This window comes from Lampris incognitus, chromosome 3 (assembly GCF_029633865.1).
Source record: "Lampris incognitus isolate fLamInc1 chromosome 3, fLamInc1.hap2, whole genome shotgun sequence".
Lineage (NCBI taxonomy): Eukaryota > Metazoa > Chordata > Actinopteri > Lampriformes > Lampridae > Lampris > Lampris incognitus.
This window is the reverse complement of record NC_079213.1, coordinates 24,995,009-25,012,508: the sequence shown is the minus strand read 5'-3', so window position 1 is coordinate 25,012,508 and position 17,500 is coordinate 24,995,009. Positions and strand designations below refer to the sequence as shown.

Sequence of the window (17,500 nt, the reverse complement as noted above, 5' to 3'; positions counted from 1 at the left end):
TCAACCCCAACTCCGTTCTTGCGTGTCAAGTTGCTAATCCGACTGTAAAGAATGACGGACACACGGAAGAGGAAGTCTTCAGAGGAGATGAAAGCGAGCAGCCAGCAGCTACACCGGAAGCCCCGAAATATTGGCAGTTGTCCCCTCTGGGCTCCAAGGATGATGGTTAAGAGAGAGTATCGACCCTGCTGAGCAGTGTGATGTACCCCTGATGCAAGCTTTGCTAGAACTACTGTCATTCTGCAAGTTAAACTGCTAATCTCAGCCTTTTTCATATAATTGAATGTCTTTTTTTTTTTTGCCCCCTTTTTCTCCCTAATTGTACTTGGCCAATTACCCCACTCTTCCAAGCCGTCCCAGTCTCTGCTCCACCCCCTCTGACAATCCGGGGCGGGCTGCAGACTACCACCTATCTCCTCCGATACATGTGGAGTCACCAGCCGCTTCTTTTCACCTGACAGTGAGGAGTTTCATCAGGAGGACGTAGCGCGTGGGAGTATCACGCTATTCCCCCCCGTTCCCCTTCCCCCCGAACAGGCGCCCCGACTGACCAGAGGAGGCGCTAGTGCAGCAACCAGGATACATACCCACATCTGGCTTTCCACCTGCAGACATGGCCAATTGTGTCTGTAGTGATGCCTGACCAAGCCGGAGGTAACACGGGGATTTGGTAGGCAATGGACTAGACCGCCATGCTACCTGGACGCCCAACAAATGTCTACTACCAATCACTGACTACAGTAAAACAATGATGATTCTGCTCACTCTAAATTCATGAAAGCCTTTGCCTCTGAAAGTGTTTGCATCTTAAAAAGTGGCGCTGGCATAACGCTTCCTGTGAAAAGGCTCTCAAGCTGCGCATAAGAGCCATGACTGGAAATGATGCGTTTCACGTCAGTCCGCCTTGGTTGGTCCACCAGAGGGAATAGGCCTGAACTTCCTCTCTCATGGACCAACCAGAGAGAAAATAATCAACCAGTGAATGATAGTACTCCCTTCTCCTGGATCACCACCTTACTGTGGTGGAGAAGCTTGCGTGTACCAATGATCCCAAGAGCTATGCCGTCCGGAGCTTGGCTCCTAGTAGGTCACCCGAGGTGGATAGGTCAAGGGGGAGGTTCCAGACGGAGTGTGATCCAACAAAGACCTCAACCGCAGAACTGGCGGAAGATGTCTCCAGGTCACAACGGCAGTGAAGGCGGATGAAGGTTGCAACAGAGGGTGGTCCCCAATCATCTTGGTTCTCCATGCCACTGGACTCTGGCCACCCCCTGTCAAGGACCGTGTGGTGACTGCAGGCGCATCAGCCACTCCAAAGGGGACAGCCATACTCGACCCCGAGTGACTGCCAATGATGATAGTACTCTGATGGACAGTGGACATCTTCCAGATAGTCACTACCTGCCTTTTGAGACAATGTTGAGGTACCTTGTGCAAACCACTCAACACCCATTGTGTATTGCTTAAATGGAATCATTTGTAATTGCTGTTTGACAGTTTGCTCTGGTGTCATGTAAAAGATCAGTTTTTCATCAGTTCTGATCTGGGAGTTTACAGTAACTGCTACAGGATTATACACTGTTTGCAGCTGTGCACATGCAAAATACACATTATCGAATATCCACACAAGTATTATAGCCTGAGGCTCTCCTCTCCCAGAAATAGATTCATACATACAATAAAAATCACACTTCCTGACTCATCTTAAGTTTGTACTTTGAAGAAGCATGTGTTTAAGGAAAACTGTTTAATGTCTCCCATTAACAACCCCGACTTGATGTTTTGCAGGGACTACAGACACACACCTGGCTGGTTGACAGACACGATTGGCAAACAGCAGCTGAATTGCTTTGTCAATGTCACAATAGGCCAAATGCATATTGTGTGTGTGTGTGTGTGTGAGAATATTTGTGCATGTCTGCGTGTATGTGCATCTGTATGCATACACATGTAAGAGTGCCATGTTTGCGTGTGTGTGTGTAGGTGTGTGCGCATATGTGTATGTAGGTGACAGCTCTAGCCCCAAACTGACTGGCATCTGGCAGTGGCAGTTGTTATAACAGCTGAGCTGACAGCATTAATCCGCACGCACCCAAATCAAAAGGAGACAACACCTGTTCACTGCTCCTGAGCCCAGCCGAGAGAGAGAGAGAGAGAGAGAGAGAGAGAGAGAGAGAGAGAGAGAGAGAGAGAGAGAGAGAGAGAGAGAGAGAGAGAGAGAGAGAGAGAAGAGGGATGGCAGAGAAGAGAACGAACGAGGGTGAATATTTGCTGAGAAAGGATAGAAAAAGAAGGATGAGTGGTAGAGTAAGAAAGTTGGAGGGATGAAATAGGGGGAGGAGAGGGATGTGGAAAGGATGAGAGTGGGCTCACAGCCAGGCAGCTCGCTCTCTCTCTCTCTTTCCCCTGAGCAAAGCAGAAAGGGGCATTGGGCCAAATGAGGAAGGAGGGTGGGAAGAGAGGGAGGAGAGGAGAGGGGGTGAATGGATGGAGGAAGGGATCCCACAGGGAGGGGGAGGGGGCTGGTGGGAGAGAGGGAGAGACGGAGAACAGACGAGAGTGTGAGAGCGATGGAGATGGAGCGATGGGCGGACGGACGGACACCGAGGGTCCGGATGACAGGTAGAGACGGACTGATCCGCTCGCTGTAAATCCGCCGAGGTGACACATGGGGCAGCATGTCAGAGTGGAGGACGTGAGTGGGGCAGTAGTGGCCCGGCTGCTGGCTAAGCAGAGGAATGCAGGGGGTGATCTTGGAGCTGCCCGGCTTGTCTCCCGACATCTGGCTCAAATAAGGCCGGGTTGGGTTGTGGGCGAGGGGTCACGACCCGCAAGGCTGACAACATAGACGCACCACTTCATCTGTGGGCTCGCCCCCCCGACAAACCAGGCGGGGGTTAATTAATATAGACCCTCCGACTTCAAAGACCGACTGAGTGACTGGCTTACTGGCTGAATGACTGCGTGGCAGCCTGAAGGGCGGGTACGCTGACTGGCTGGCTGGTTAATTGACGTGGTCGCCTGGCTGAATGAGAGGCTACCTGGATTAAAGATGGAACTGGCTTACTGGCTGTACACCACACACACACAGCCTATACACACACACTCACACATGCAGACTTATATATATTTACACCTAGATTCCAGGACCCGCCATCTGAATAGCAGTATAGCACACTATACACTACAAGATCACTCTGCAAAACCACAGGCGCACAAGCCACAGTAGCTAAAGTTCACGACTGCTCATAACTATAAACCTCTCTGTCTGCCTCCGTCTCTCTCTGGGAGGACAGTGTTTGAGTGTGTCCCAAAGGAAACGGGGAGGGGGATTGGCTCAAGGGCAGCGATTTCAATGATTGTTGGCATGTGTCTGCTTGCAAGCCCCGGGCCTGCCGGCTGAGGTATTATGGTTAGCCACAGATCTAGGCTTTGGTCATAAACTCTGTGTGTGTGTGTGTGTGTGTGTGTGTGTGTGTGTGTGTGTGTGTGTGTGTGTAGCTATGTGAACCATCTTTTATCGTTTGCATTTTGTTTCTATGCATGCTGCTGATGTGTATGTGATAAAGGTATCTACTGCTGTGTGCTAGCTACACCTAAATATGAGCCATAGTATGTAATGTTGCACACTAGTCACACGCCACCACCCACGCCGTTAAAAATCGCCCCACATTCAAGTCAAGCCTTAAAGAGGACATATCATGCTTTTTGGGTTTTTTCCCCCTTTCCTTTAGTGTGTTGTATAGCTGAGAGGTGCGCGTAAAATGTCTGCAGAGTCACAAAGCCCAAAGTCCACGGCGAGGGCAGCTGTCCTCCGACAGTAAACACAGCCTGAGATGCCTCGTTTGTAGTCCAGCGTCTTCTTCCGTTACAGATCTACGTCACTACGTAACACGTTTTCATAATCTCTGCCAAGAGGCTAGTTTGGGCCGCCCTCAACACCGGGAACAGGATGAGGCGGTACTCACACGGACTGAGTGCTGCCCCTCGGCAGGCCCCTGGCAGTTGGCCAATCAGAAGACAGCAGTGGGCATTTAGGGAGGGGGGCCTTAAAGACACAGCTAAAACAAGCTAAAACGGAGTTTCAGACAGAGGATGAACTGAGCAGTGGCATAAAGGGCCAGTATAAGAGTATACGATAAATAAGGACTTTTTATTTTTTGTTTTTGGCCAATCACCCCACTCTTCCGAGCCATCCCGGTGGCCGCTCCACCCCCTCTGCCGATCCGGGGAGGGCTGCAGACTACCACATGCTTCCTCTGATACATGCGGAGTCGCCAGCCGCTTCTTTTCATCTGACAGTGAGGAGTTTCACCAGGGGGATGTAGTGCGTGGGAGGATCATGCTATTCCTCCCCCAGTTCCCCGTCCGCCCAAACAGGCGCCCCGACCGACCAGAGGAGGCACTAGTGCAGCGACCAGGACACATACCCACATCCAGCTTCCCACCCACAGACACAGCCAACTGTGACTGTAGGGACGCCCGATCAAGCTGGACGTAACACAGGGATTCGAACCGGCGATCCCCATGTTGGCAGGCAATGGAATAGACCGCTACACTACCCGGATGCCCCAGTAAGGATTTTTTTTTCTAATTGTGAATCACACAAAGCTACTCTAGTGGAGCCCCAGAATAAAAATATAAAGCTGAAATGAGCATGATAGGAGCTCTTTAAATCCTGGGCTGGAGTCGGCCGATATACACCACACAGGTTATCACTTTGGTACCATGCCATGTGCAACACAGCTACAATTCAAAGTTGCAATAAGCAGATTGTGCTACTTTATTCATAAGCCCACAGGGATTATACCAAGGAAAAATGAGACATATTTTCTGTCATATACTACATATTAACATATGTAGCACTTATAGTACATGAAAGCACTCACTCACACTCACACACACACACACACACACACACACACACACACACACACACACACACATATGGATGCATAGGAAGGAGCATTTCCAGGTTTAGTTTCCAGTCCAGAGAGTGCACAAACACACAAGGTTTATATGTCTCTCTCATATACACCAATACAAAATGACTCACACGAACAGCTGATAAGGTCTAAAATAAAGTTTACAGCCCATTTACATTATTATTACCCCCCCCTTTTCTCCCCAATTGTATCCAGCCAATTACGCCACTCTTCCGATCTCTGATCCACCCCCTCTGCTGATCCCAGGAGGGCTGCAGACCACCACGACTCCTCCGGTACATGAGGAGTTGCCGGCCGCCTCTTTTCACCTGACAGTAAGGAGTTTCGCCAGGGGGATGTAGTGTGTGGGAGGATCACGCTATCCCCCCCAGTTCCCTATCATCCCCCGAAACAGGCGCCCCGACCGACCAGAGGAGGCGCTAGTGCAGCGACCAGGACACATACCCACATTCTGCTTCCCACCCACAAACACGGTCAATTGTGTCTGTAGGGATGCCCAACCAAGCCGGCGGTAACACAGGGATTCGATCCAGGATCCCCATGTTTGTAGGCAATGGAATAGACCACCACGCTAACTGGACGCCCCCTATTTATATTATTAGCTTACAGAAATCTCACATGCTACTATGTTGGTTGAATATTCTATAATGTAGCAAGGCGGGGTTAAGAAAGGAGCACTTACTCACTCTGTCACACATGAACGTGCGTGGTCGTGCACATGCACACGCACACGCAAGCATACACGTCCAAGTTCACTTACAAGTGCCAGGAAAAACCATCATCTTGTCAAGTGTCCAGGATCCTACACCAGGATTACATGTGTCGCCTGGGTAACCGCTTCACTTTTTTTTAACCTGACTTCCATTCTCCATCGCTTGTTCATCAGTTTCAAAGCACTAGTATCCATGTCAGTTACACCTGCACACATCTAAGCATGTCGCACATGTTTCCGTATCAGAAGGCGACAATTTCGACATCAAAATGACCCTTTAATGTAAAAGTTTGGAAAATGCCCCCCCCGTGTAATTTTGAATTTTAAACAAAATTCAGGTGTTTGGCTTCGCTATGGGTGCGGCAAATGTTTTTAAAAGACATAAATGCATAATTTATGAGAATCTGCTTTCCATTATTTGGGGTGAACTGCTAAAATGCCTGCATGCACACGCAACATAACATTAGCATGTCAATAAAAACATCTGGAAAATTAGCATAAGTGTTATACTTCATTAAAGGGACTTTTTTTTAATGGAACCACATTGAAGAGATACCCACCATGTGACCACGGTGACACCTATTCTTGTAAAGCAAACACAAGCACAGCATGGGACACAAGTGCAGTTACCAGAGAAAATAAAAAAAATTTCTAAACTGTGGTCTTTGTTTTTTTTTGGAGACTTAACAATAAATGCCAGTGTGTATTTAAGTGTTGTGTTGCTTAAGAGCTTCCGTCAGCAGTTTGAAAGATGATATAATGCTGCATTTTGTTGCCACTTAAAGTTACTCCCATATTACTCTAAATATTCCCATTTTACTCTAAAGTTCCATATTCCATATTACTCTAAAGTTCCATATTCCATATTACTCTCCCATATTACTCTAAAGTTCCATACTACTCTCCCATATTACTCTAAAGTTCCATATTCCATATTACTCTCCCATATTACTCTAAAGTTCCATACTACTCTCCCATATTACTCTAAAGTTCCATATTCCATATTACTCTCCCATATTACTCTAAAGTTCCATACTACTCTCCCATATTACTCTAAAGTTACTCCCATATTACTTCCAGTTTGTCCCATATTATTCTAAAGTTTAGAGTAACATGGGACAGACTGGAAAAGCACGTCTAGATGTGACAGCTCCTCCATGTCCTCACGTATGATGAAAGAAAGACAGTGTCATACTTATTCTGCAGCTTTTTGGAGCTTTGACACATTCCTCTCTCTCTCCATGGAGGGAGAAGAAAAGATCGGAAAATGAGAAGCACAAAAAAAAAAAAAACCACAAAAAAAACAACAACAGCGTATTAATGCGGAGAGTATGTAAGGAGTCTGAAGAGATAAATCATGGATTCCAGTGATTTGGTCATGGGACATTGTTTGGGATGCGAGTGAATAGACGTGAATAGAAGTGAATGGGCAAAGGGCCGGCACTTGGGGGCCTGTCTAATATTTGAAAGTCATTGACGGAAGGGTTGTTGTGCGAGAGTCTCTCTGAACATGTACCAACACACACAAGCACACACACACACACACACACACACACACACATACACATGCATGTGCGTACACACACACACAGTGTGTGTGACAGTCAAACTAAGAGTGGGTTACAATGGACGAGCTATGCAAGATCTGGCTGATTCATGAACCTCAAGCCTTTGTTCCTAACTTAATGCCACACTGGGAGGTCAGTAGCAAACACACACACGCGCGCGTGCGCACACACATAACACACCATCAGGAAAACCACAGGACCCTCTCTTTCTTGCCCTCAAAAACCCCTTTATGCTCATGTAATGGACAAAGACTGAGGCGCTGCTTTTCCCATGCACACACACACAAACAGATTTAAACGCACAATCACAAATACACACACACACAGACACACAACACGCACACAAACATTTAAACGCACAACCACAAATACACACACACGCACACACCATTCATCTCCTTAATATCACTCATCTGGGCTGAGAAGAATGGCAGAAAGGAGTTTCATCCCCACGATTGTCTCGTGTGCGGCCGCAGAAAGAATGCCACGTTGAAAAGCAGACGCAAAACAATGCAATAAGAAAAGTGACTTGAATGCGCCTTTCATTGAGCCAACAATGGCCGACCCACAATAGGCCTCAGGTTCTCCCCACGCCGCCGCCTGTTTCTTGTGTCACCGAGGGTGAAAAAAACCAAAAACATTCGTTTTTTTTCTTTTAAATCGCAATTTATTCTTGAAAGAAGAAGCGATGTAACATCGTGCACAGCAGAAAACAACAACAACAACAAAACCAACATGAACTGAAAAGGTTTTGGTCCACAAAGGAGCCTGAAACAAACTCGGTTTTCTCAATCGAGGCGTTTTTGTGGCTGACCCTGGAGTTTGGGCTCAACAGAAATGTGTTGCTTGATCCATCCATCACACCAACATTACCGACCTTCCACCTGGCGTCATTCCTCACTACTGTGCTGCAGTCCCTTCAACCACTTCCCCACTCCTATTCTGCCTTTCTGCCCCAAACGGCGGTGATACGGGGAGTTGAATAAGTGGCATAACTGTTAATCAAAACGATGCGTATCAAACTGGAGTGGAGGTCTTCTTTAAGAACGGCTCTGAATGCGCCCAGGTAGCGTAGCGGTCTATTCCGTTGCCTACCGACACGGGTATCGCCGGTTCGAATCCCCGTGTTAACCTCCCGCGTGGTCGGGCGTCCCTACAGACACAATTGGCCATGTTTGCAGTTGGGAAGCCGGATGTGGGTGTGTGTCCTGGTCGCTGCACTAGCGTCTCCTCTGGTTGGTCGGGGGCGCCTGTTTCGGGGCGGGGGGACCGGGGGGGGATAGCGCGGTAGTCTGCAGCCCTCCCCGGATCGGCAGAGGGGGGTGGAGCAGCGACCGGGACGGCTCGGAAGAGTGGGGTAATTGGCCAAGTACAATTGGTAGAAAAGGGGGGAAAATCCCCCCCCCCTCAAAAAGGAAAAAAAAAGAAGGAAGGATCTGAAGTGGAGTCTTGGTGCAGTAATGTCGTGATAAGGGCATCTCTTTAATGAGCGCTGACTGCCTGTTTATAGCCATTTAACTTGTTTCCCATTTCCTATGTGGCGGTCCCCTTTAATTGGCAAACAGGAGGACAAAATTTCTTTCCCTCTCTTGCTCTCTCTTTCCCCTCTTCACTTTGAATTAAATACCGTTTCAGCTTCTGCTGTCCTTCATTTTATTGGTTTCGATACCCGGCATGAGAGATATGACCAAAATCATGGCGGTGAGAAGTCCTGCTTCACTCCATGTTAATCTGTATAACCGGCTAATTACCAGAAAACTGTATACTAGAGATGTTCACTCGCTCCCATGCTACGGCTGTATGTGTGTGTGTGTGTGTGGGGGGGGGGGGCTTCACACATCCCCCCTTATAGAACCGTGCTTGAAATCTTCATGCCTGTGATGGAGTGTTACACTGTATGTATTACCGGTGACGTTTGTGTGACCGATTGCGTATGGCTGAGTGTGTGTGTGTGTGCTGTAATGTGTGTGTGTGTGTGTGTGTGCGCGCGCACATTTTCTTGCATAAGCTTGTGAGTGTGCATCAAGGTTTATGCATGTGTATTTGCATGAACATGTACCTGTGTGTTTGACATAACCCCCCAGTTAGCGCGGCACTGAAGGGATTAAACATGCTGCAGGGAGGTGTGTGTGTGTGTGTGTGTGTGTGTGTGTGGGGGGGGGGGGGGTTGACAGACGGATGAACGAGAGACTTGCCTCTCGCTCCCTCTACTTCTCCAGGGTCGCTTTTCTCTTCTTTCTTCCGCTTTTCTCTCCCCGTCTCCTTCTTGCCGGAACGTATCCGCCCTTCCCATTGTCCGGCCATTGGAGTGTATGGAGGCGTGAGGGAGCGCCGGCCACCGCGTGCTCATGTGGCACAATGGCCCTGCCTAAGTACTGTCCTATAAAATGCCTCAGTGCTCTCTAAAAGCAAGCCCTGGATTCCCTCCCCTGAAAATAGATGAAGCACTCTGAGTGTGTACGTGTGTGTGTGTGTGTGTGTGTGTGTGTGTGTGCGCGTGTGTGGGTGTGTGTGTGCTGCCGCTGTGACATCCGTCATCGGGTTGACATTTTCAGTATGGACAGCCTGCTGCTGGACAGCCTTGTAGCAGCGAGCACGCTAAACCGTAAAAACGTCGCTCTCCCTCACCCGGAGGTCACCGGCATGGCTGTAAACCTACGTGCAGGAGCACCAGTTTGCGTGTGTGTGCGTGTGTTTATGCGAGTTTTTTTTAATGTGTAAGTGCACGCGAGTGTTACGTGCGTGTACGCCTATGAATCCGTGTGTATCTCTGCATGCATTTGTGTACTCAAGTGGTTCTTTGCATGAATAGCCGGATCTGGGCCATAAAGTGCAGGGGCCAGGCTCTGACCCGGTAGGTGTCCTCTGGCTCAGTAAAACAACAGGAACCTCCGCCGTTGGTTGACCCCGCTGCCGTAACCAAAGAGAGAAGCCAGGTGACCCGACTGAACATAACCCTAAATAACACCGCCGAAGTCGTGTCACTGTGTTTACTGTGCAATTCTTCAAAACTACGACCGACCGCTACTTCAGCTGGTTACCAAGTAAGAACCAAACGACTCAAGATGGCCGAATGCATTATGGGTTTATTTCCAAGCCAGCAATGGTGTCTGATCTTCAGAACAGCTCATTAGAGATAACTTGTTTTGGATTTTTTTTGCCCCTTTTTCTCCCCAATTGCACCCGTCCAATTCACCCCACTCTTCCAAGCCGCCCCGGTGGCTGCTCCACCCCCTCTGCCGATTCGAGGAGGGCTGCAGACTACCACATGCCTCCTCTGATACATGTGGAGTCGCCAGCCGCTTCTTCTGTGAGTGTGTTGCATGCTGTACAATTAAAGATGGGGAGGTTCCCTGAATGACCAGCCATGTTTGTTGTTGTTTTCAAAGAAGGCTATTCCAGAGCAAAGTGGGGAAAATAAATAAATAAATAAATACATAAATAATAGCCTTCCACTAAACCTCCCAGTCCCCGAGGCCCTGAGTCCCAGTGACGGGTAGTCGTGGACGGGTAGCAGAGGGCCGACAGAGGGGTCCAGAGATGGTGCACAGCTGGCCATGGACATGAATCACTATCAGTCTAGGCGGCACTGCAGACGGAGAGACGAGAGATGAAAGGAGGAGGGGAGGAGAGGAGGAGAGGAGGAGAAAAAAATGGATGAGAGCAGTGGGGGGGGGGGGGGTGGAAGAAGAGAGGAAAGGGAAGCAGAGGGGCGAAGAGGAGAGGAGGAGTGTGAGTAGGAAGGATGGGTAGTGTGAAGCGAGTGTCCAGGGCAGTGGAGGCACCACTCCAGGGGCTGAGAGGAACATCTGTGCCCCATTTAGAAGAGACACTCTCATTATCCTCATCTCTCTGCACTGCAGACTCATCTGCCATATCTATCTATCTATCTATCTATCTATCTATCTATCTATCTATCTATCTATCTATCTATCTATCTATCTATCTATCTATCTATCTATCTATATCCATCCATCTATCTATCTATCTATCTATCTATCTATCTATCTATCTATCTATCTATCTATCTATCTATCTATCTATCTATCTAGCTAGCTAGCTATCCTGTTATGGTGTGTGTGCACTATGTCTGGAGTGAATGTGTTTGTTTGTCTCAGAACCAGGTTTATGAGTTATCACCAGAATTGACTTAGTGGCAGAGGAGTCATGAAGGGTTAAATGGTCAGTTCACAGTAGCCACTAGGCAGCCTCAGCAAGGAACTGCGTTTTGTGAGATGTGTGTTGGTTTGTGTGTGTGTGTGTGTGTGTGTGTGTGTATGTGTGTGTGTGTGAGAGAGAGAGAGAGAGAGAGAGAGAGAGAGAGAGAGAGAGAGAGAGAGAGAGAGAGAGAGAGAGAGAGAGTGAGTGAGAGTGAGAGAGAGAGAGAGAGAGAGTGTGCAGCCCACGGAAACCACATCTCCTGGGTTCAGACCTGGCTCTCCTCTCGACCCCGTGCCTCCCACATCGCTCTGCACTCTGCTCTCATTATTTCAGGTAATGACACACACAAACACTCCAGCACGAGCCACTCGCCAAGGGGCCTCTCACCCCCCACTCCAAAAACACACACAGGCGAAACAGGGACATAGTTATGTACCCTCAGGCGTGCACGCACAAAGCGGTGTCATGCCAGTTTCAGTCCAGTTTCAGTCTAGTTTCTTTTCTTTTCTACTCCTTCCCTCAACACTTTGTTAGAGGTGGCAGCACCAAACTAGATGAGTGTGTTTTTTTAACAAAAGGGCAAGCACATGTGTCTGCAATCGTATGTATTTGTATATGAATGTGTGTTTGCATACTTGTGTGAGTGTGTGTGTTGCACACCTCCTGGGTAGCAGGTGGCCAGAGAAGTATGACAGCAGATGAATGAAGAGAGCAGAAGAGCAGTGTAGCATGGCTGGGCCAGGCCATAGGGGACAACATCGCCAGTCATTTCTTAGAAGCCGGCACACACATGCACGGGGACGCAAACACACACGCACACACACGTGCATACACACGTACGCACAAACCACAAACACACACATATTTATGCATCTATACACATGTAAACATGCACACAAATACGGATGCACACATTAAGAAGTATAGATGAGCCCACGGCTTGACAGACACACACACACACACACTGACCCAGTATCTACTGCTCTCCATTCATCTAGTCTAAGTGGAGCAACACTGGCTGCAGACACAAAAGTGAATCTTTCAAACTTACTTTGGGATATAGTCGTGTGTGTGTGTGTGTGTGTGTGTGTGTGTGTGTGTGTGTGTGTGTGTGTGTGTGTGTGTGTGTGTGTGTGTGTGAGAGAACATGCATTGTGTCTTGCTCAGGGCCTGCCTTTGATAAGAGAAGGCTCTCTGTTTTCAAGATGTTTATCGTTTTCTGACCCATTTTGTGTCTCTGGCCCCAAGTTCACTTCCCCCATGGTGCTTAATTTTTCTACGCACGCGCGCGCGTGTGTGTGTCATTGATCCAGCTGGAAGCAGTGTGGATGTTGTTTGTGCGCATGTGAGTAGTGTATGTGTGTGAGAGAGAGCGAGAGAGCGGGAGGGGGGGAGAGAGAGAGAGGGAGAGAGGGGGGGAGAGAGAGTAAGGGAGAGAGAGAGTGAGTGAGAGAGCGAGACAGAGTGAGAGCAAGAGGGACAGAGAGAGGGAGAGAAAGAGAGAGGAAGAGCGAGAGGAAGAGAGAGAGAGAGAGAGAGAGAGCGAGAGAGAGAGAGAGAGAAAGAGAGAGAGAGCAGTAATAATCCAGGCCTTTCATAATGATTAAAGCCATCATTAAATTTTCATCCCAACCTGCTGTTTGTTGCTAATGGCCTTTGTGAGCCACACACCCAAACAATAGCCAGCCGGGCACAGAAAAGGGATTTCTATCACACTCTCAATACACGCTTCCTTTCTCTCTCCACCGCTCTTCACCCCCCACCCCCCCACCCTGTCTATCTTTCTTTCTTTTCCTCTGTTTCCCCGGCCCTGGATTTCTTTTCCCCGTGTCCATGTGTGCACTTGGTCTCGAGGCACTGGGACCTTTTGTTAGCAGGTTTCATTTAAGCGCAGGGCAGATAATGCTCCGCCGGGTTTGGACACCGCACCACGGCGGCTCCGTCTGTGCTAATGGGCTCTGTGAAGATGCAGCTTTTTCCCACCGCTCTCTCTCTCTCTCTCTCTCTCCATTTATCTCACTCACCATTGCTTTTCATATTTCTATTTTTTTCCCTAATTTTTTTGCCCGTCTCCCCTCGCCCTCAGATCCATTCTCCATCTAATTCAATCTATACCTCCACCTCTCTCTCTCTCTCGCCTTCTCTCCTCCTCCCCCCCCGCACGCAGGCTAACACATAAAGATCCATTATTGTTGATTTTTTTCCATTCTTTTTTTCGTTTTGCCTGCATCAAGCAGCTGGTTCATGAGGTTCAGAGAAGCAGCAAATCCAAACACACAATTAGGGTACAGGTTTGCTTGGCAAACACTCCTTTTTTTGGGGGTGGGGAAACGTGTCACAACGGGTCTTTCCATCAGACAGAATTAAAACAAGTGGACGGTGAGAGCTGGCCTGCGCTGTTGGGATCTTTGAGAAGCATACAATAATGAATGCAGAAGCAACACAACGTGGACTAGGACTGATCGGGGCACACGGGGAACCTTGTAGGAAGACTTGAGTTTCATCAAGCGGATTCATGAACTTTAGAGAGGTGACCCCCCCTAACCCCTTCTCCACATCGTCACTTGAGTCAGGGTGACGATGTATTTAAAGTTAGTGTATAATGGGGCATCTGGGTAGTGTGGCAGTCTACAACACGGGGATTGCCAGTTCGAATCCCCGTGTTACCTCCGGATTGGTCGGGCATCCCTACAGACACAATTGGCTGTGTCTGCTGGTGGGAAGCCGGATGTGGGTATGTGTCCTGGTCGCTGCACTAGCGACTCCTCTGGTCGGTCAGGGAGCCTGCTCGGGGGGGGGGGGGGGACTGGGGGGAATAGCGTGATCCTTCCACACGCTACGTCCCCCTGGTGAAACTCCTCACTGTCAGATGAAAAGAAGCGGCTGGCGACTCCACATGTATCGGAGGAGGCATGTGGTAGTCTGCAGCCCTCCCCGGACTGGCAGAGAGGGTGGAGCAACGACCGGGACAGCTTGGAAGAGTGGGGTAATTGGCCAAGTACAATTGGGGGGGAAAGGGGGGTTGGGGATCAAAAAAGAAAAAAGAAAATGAGTGTATAATGAGTTAGGCAGAGGCTAAGCGCTAAGTTAGCCTCGAGTTAAAATGATCTAGATCGTTGTAAGTCCTCATTACTTTTTGTCACTATTTGAAGTAATTTGCACGATGTGTCCTTCCTTGATAGTCCAGTAGGGCAACATTTACACACACACACACACACACACACACAAACACAGCCGTGTGCCTCTTATTTGTCAGCTTTTGATAAGCATGCAAAGTCTGGTAGACAATAGGTCCAAACAGCTGACGCTGTCTCTGTTTGTTCAACGTGTGCTGTAAAAACAAAGGCCTGCTTCTCATCTGAATGTGTGTGGGTTCATAGCAGAGAGAGAGAGCGAGAGAAAGAAACAAGAGACAGAAAGACAACAAGAATTTGAGAGTAAAAAAAACAAGGATATAAAATACAAGAAAAAGAGAAACTGCGTCTGAACAGGGCAACAAAAAAAAAAGAGAGAGAGAAAGCACTCGGCTGGAAAAGCGACAGAAAATCAGTGTCTGGCCCTGCGCCGCCGTTCTCCTCCACTCACCTTCTGGCTCGTTCTTGATCAGCTCCTCCATCTTGCGTTGCTTCAGTGTGTCAACCACGTCTGCCAGGCTGCCCTTGCGTCTCTCAGGGGTGCCCAGGGCGCCGGCGGACGAGAGCCCATCGCTGCAGGGCCGGACCCCTGCTCCGGCCTCCTCCTTGCCTGGTGAGGTAGCGTTGTGCTGGGGGTAAGGGCTCAGGGAACAACCCTTGTTGCCATCCTGGTCCTGCAGAAAGAGAGAGAGAGAGAAGAAAGGAAGGTAAGGCGATTTGTAGGTTGTCCATGAAGATAGTTAAAGTAGCGAAAGAAGGGATGATAAAAAAGCGAGAGAGAGAAATTCAGAAATTAGACGGACTCCGAGAGATGAACGACCAACAGAGGAGGACATGGAGGAGGAGGGGCTGGCTTACGCCCACTCATTATCTCCATCCTTCTCTCAAATCTCCCCTTCTTCTCGCCCGCCGCTACGGACTTTCATCCCTGGCCAGTTATCTAAAGTTAGGGCACTCTTCCCTTCCTCTCGCTCAGCATCCTCTGGAATCTGCATCTGACTGACTTGGATGCACTTGACAGAGCGCGCACATGAATCAACGGCAGAAGATTTCAAACACACACACACAGACACACACAAACACGCAGAGTTACGCTAACTCTTGGTGCGGACGGCGCCGCTTTGAGGAAAGTCCAGCTCTACTGTACCGAACCCAAAGCCGAGCTACTTTTGTCCTAAAAAGACAATAAATGCTGAAGCTGCACATCCATCAAAAAGACGAAGAGAAAGAAAGATCCCTATTAGAGAGAAAGAGAAAAAGAGAAATCTCCATCAGAAAGAGAAAGTCAACAGCTGCGACAAATTTCAGTTCCATTAAAATGGGAATTAATTGAGATGGACACAAAAATCCACCGTAGTGAAATCAGTCAAGAAACAGGAAGTAAAAACATAATGCCGTAACCCAGTTCCTCACTACGCCGCCTGTCTCGGCTAATGTGTTGTTGTGACGAGCTACTGCTCGTATCGTCCATCTGGACTTTACATGGTATTTAACATGCAGACTAAACAGGTCGACCCGAAGGAAACGAGACTTATATGGAGAAAAAACTAGATATTTCAAATATTCATATAAAACCAACAGAATAAACAGTGGACATTGTGGCACTGACACTGAGAACTGTGCATTTTCTTCTTAAGGGTTTGAATCACCTGCTGTGCCTTTTGTTCAAACGAACTTTTGCGTTGAAATCACATGGAAGATGGCCCCCAATTACCGACAATTAACAAGCTAATTCGTCGAAAACTTGGCTTTAGATAATGTTACTGTAGATGTTTTTTTCAGTTAGACAGACAGACAGATAGACGTATCAGTCCAACAACAGCATGACAGACAGGAAGGTAAATAACCTTACAGCATCTTAATCTCCTGACCTGCTAAAACCCTTGTTTGTTCGCACACTTCCTGTGATAGACTTAATGCTGGCTCAGCCCAATTAACACTGACACTGTGACAGGCAGCACACCATCAGCTTTGCAAGAGTGTGCATGCGCACACACACACACACACACACACACACACACACACACACACACACACACACACACACACACACACAAGCAAGCACATACATACATACAGGTGAGTATGTGTGTACATAGACACTTGAAGATTTGCATGTATACACACACACACACACACACAAACACACACACACAACATATGCAAACACAAACTCCCCACCATATGACTATGTGCAGAAACCCACGTAGACGTCCTCTCTCACAGACACACCCGAGAGACGCCAGCCAGCGCGGCACGTCAGCGCCGGGCTGTGTGTTGTACTCTTTAATTACACCAGCAGTCAGTCAGTCAATCAGAAAGTAAGTCCATCAGCCAGGTGAGCTCTTTGTGGACAGACAGGTCAATGGTCCACAAGGTTAATCTTTGGCTAATCTCACAACAGTATGTGGCACGCCACCTGTGGCGGCAGCGGAGATGCATGCTCACCGTGCCCGTGGTGTGCCGTGTGTGTATATATATATATATATATGTACATATATATTACACACATATGTGTGTGTAATATGTGTGTGTAATAAGAGACAGACAAAGAATCAGGGAAGAGCTGAAGCGATATATCGAGATACCATGAAAGAGGTGGAGCGAGATGGAGAAGAAGAGAGTGTTTTACACTGATATCTTAATTTTCCTGATATAAAGGTGTGTTGGACTCATCCGTTATTCATCAACGTCATTACGGTCATCCCCTGTGCAGCAGTTTACACCAGGGCGACGTTCATAAAAAACAAAATTCATGCCAGTGAAACACACCGACGGTAACTGTGCACAGAAAACCGACCTGGTAAAGAAAACACGTACACACACCCTTTTTGTGTATCGTCCATGCCCATACAGTCCAGCTGGATTCCCAGCAGGGTAGGGTGGATCATTGTAGAAAAGATGTAGTAATTATTAACTAGCGGGGCTACTGGTGGAGGTGGAACTTTAACACCTAGGTCACAGTCCACGAAGAAGTCA

General features: G+C 48.3%; 1 protein-coding gene across 3 annotated transcripts in view; it reads right to left on the bottom strand.

Moving 5' to 3' along the window:
• The window catches only part of sox5 (SRY-box transcription factor 5), a 113,151-nt gene that overhangs the window by 72,983 nt on the left and 22,668 nt on the right, over window positions 1-17,500 (bottom strand). For 2 of the 3 annotated variants that reach the window (XM_056275821.1, XM_056275822.1), the window contains exon 3: window positions 14,973-15,195. In XM_056275821.1, coding sequence (XP_056131796.1) covers window positions 14,973-15,195 — 223 coding nt within the window. Of the gene's footprint in view, window positions 1-14,972; window positions 15,196-17,500 lie in introns of those variants that run through there. The other variant, XM_056275823.1, reaches the window with a different exon arrangement.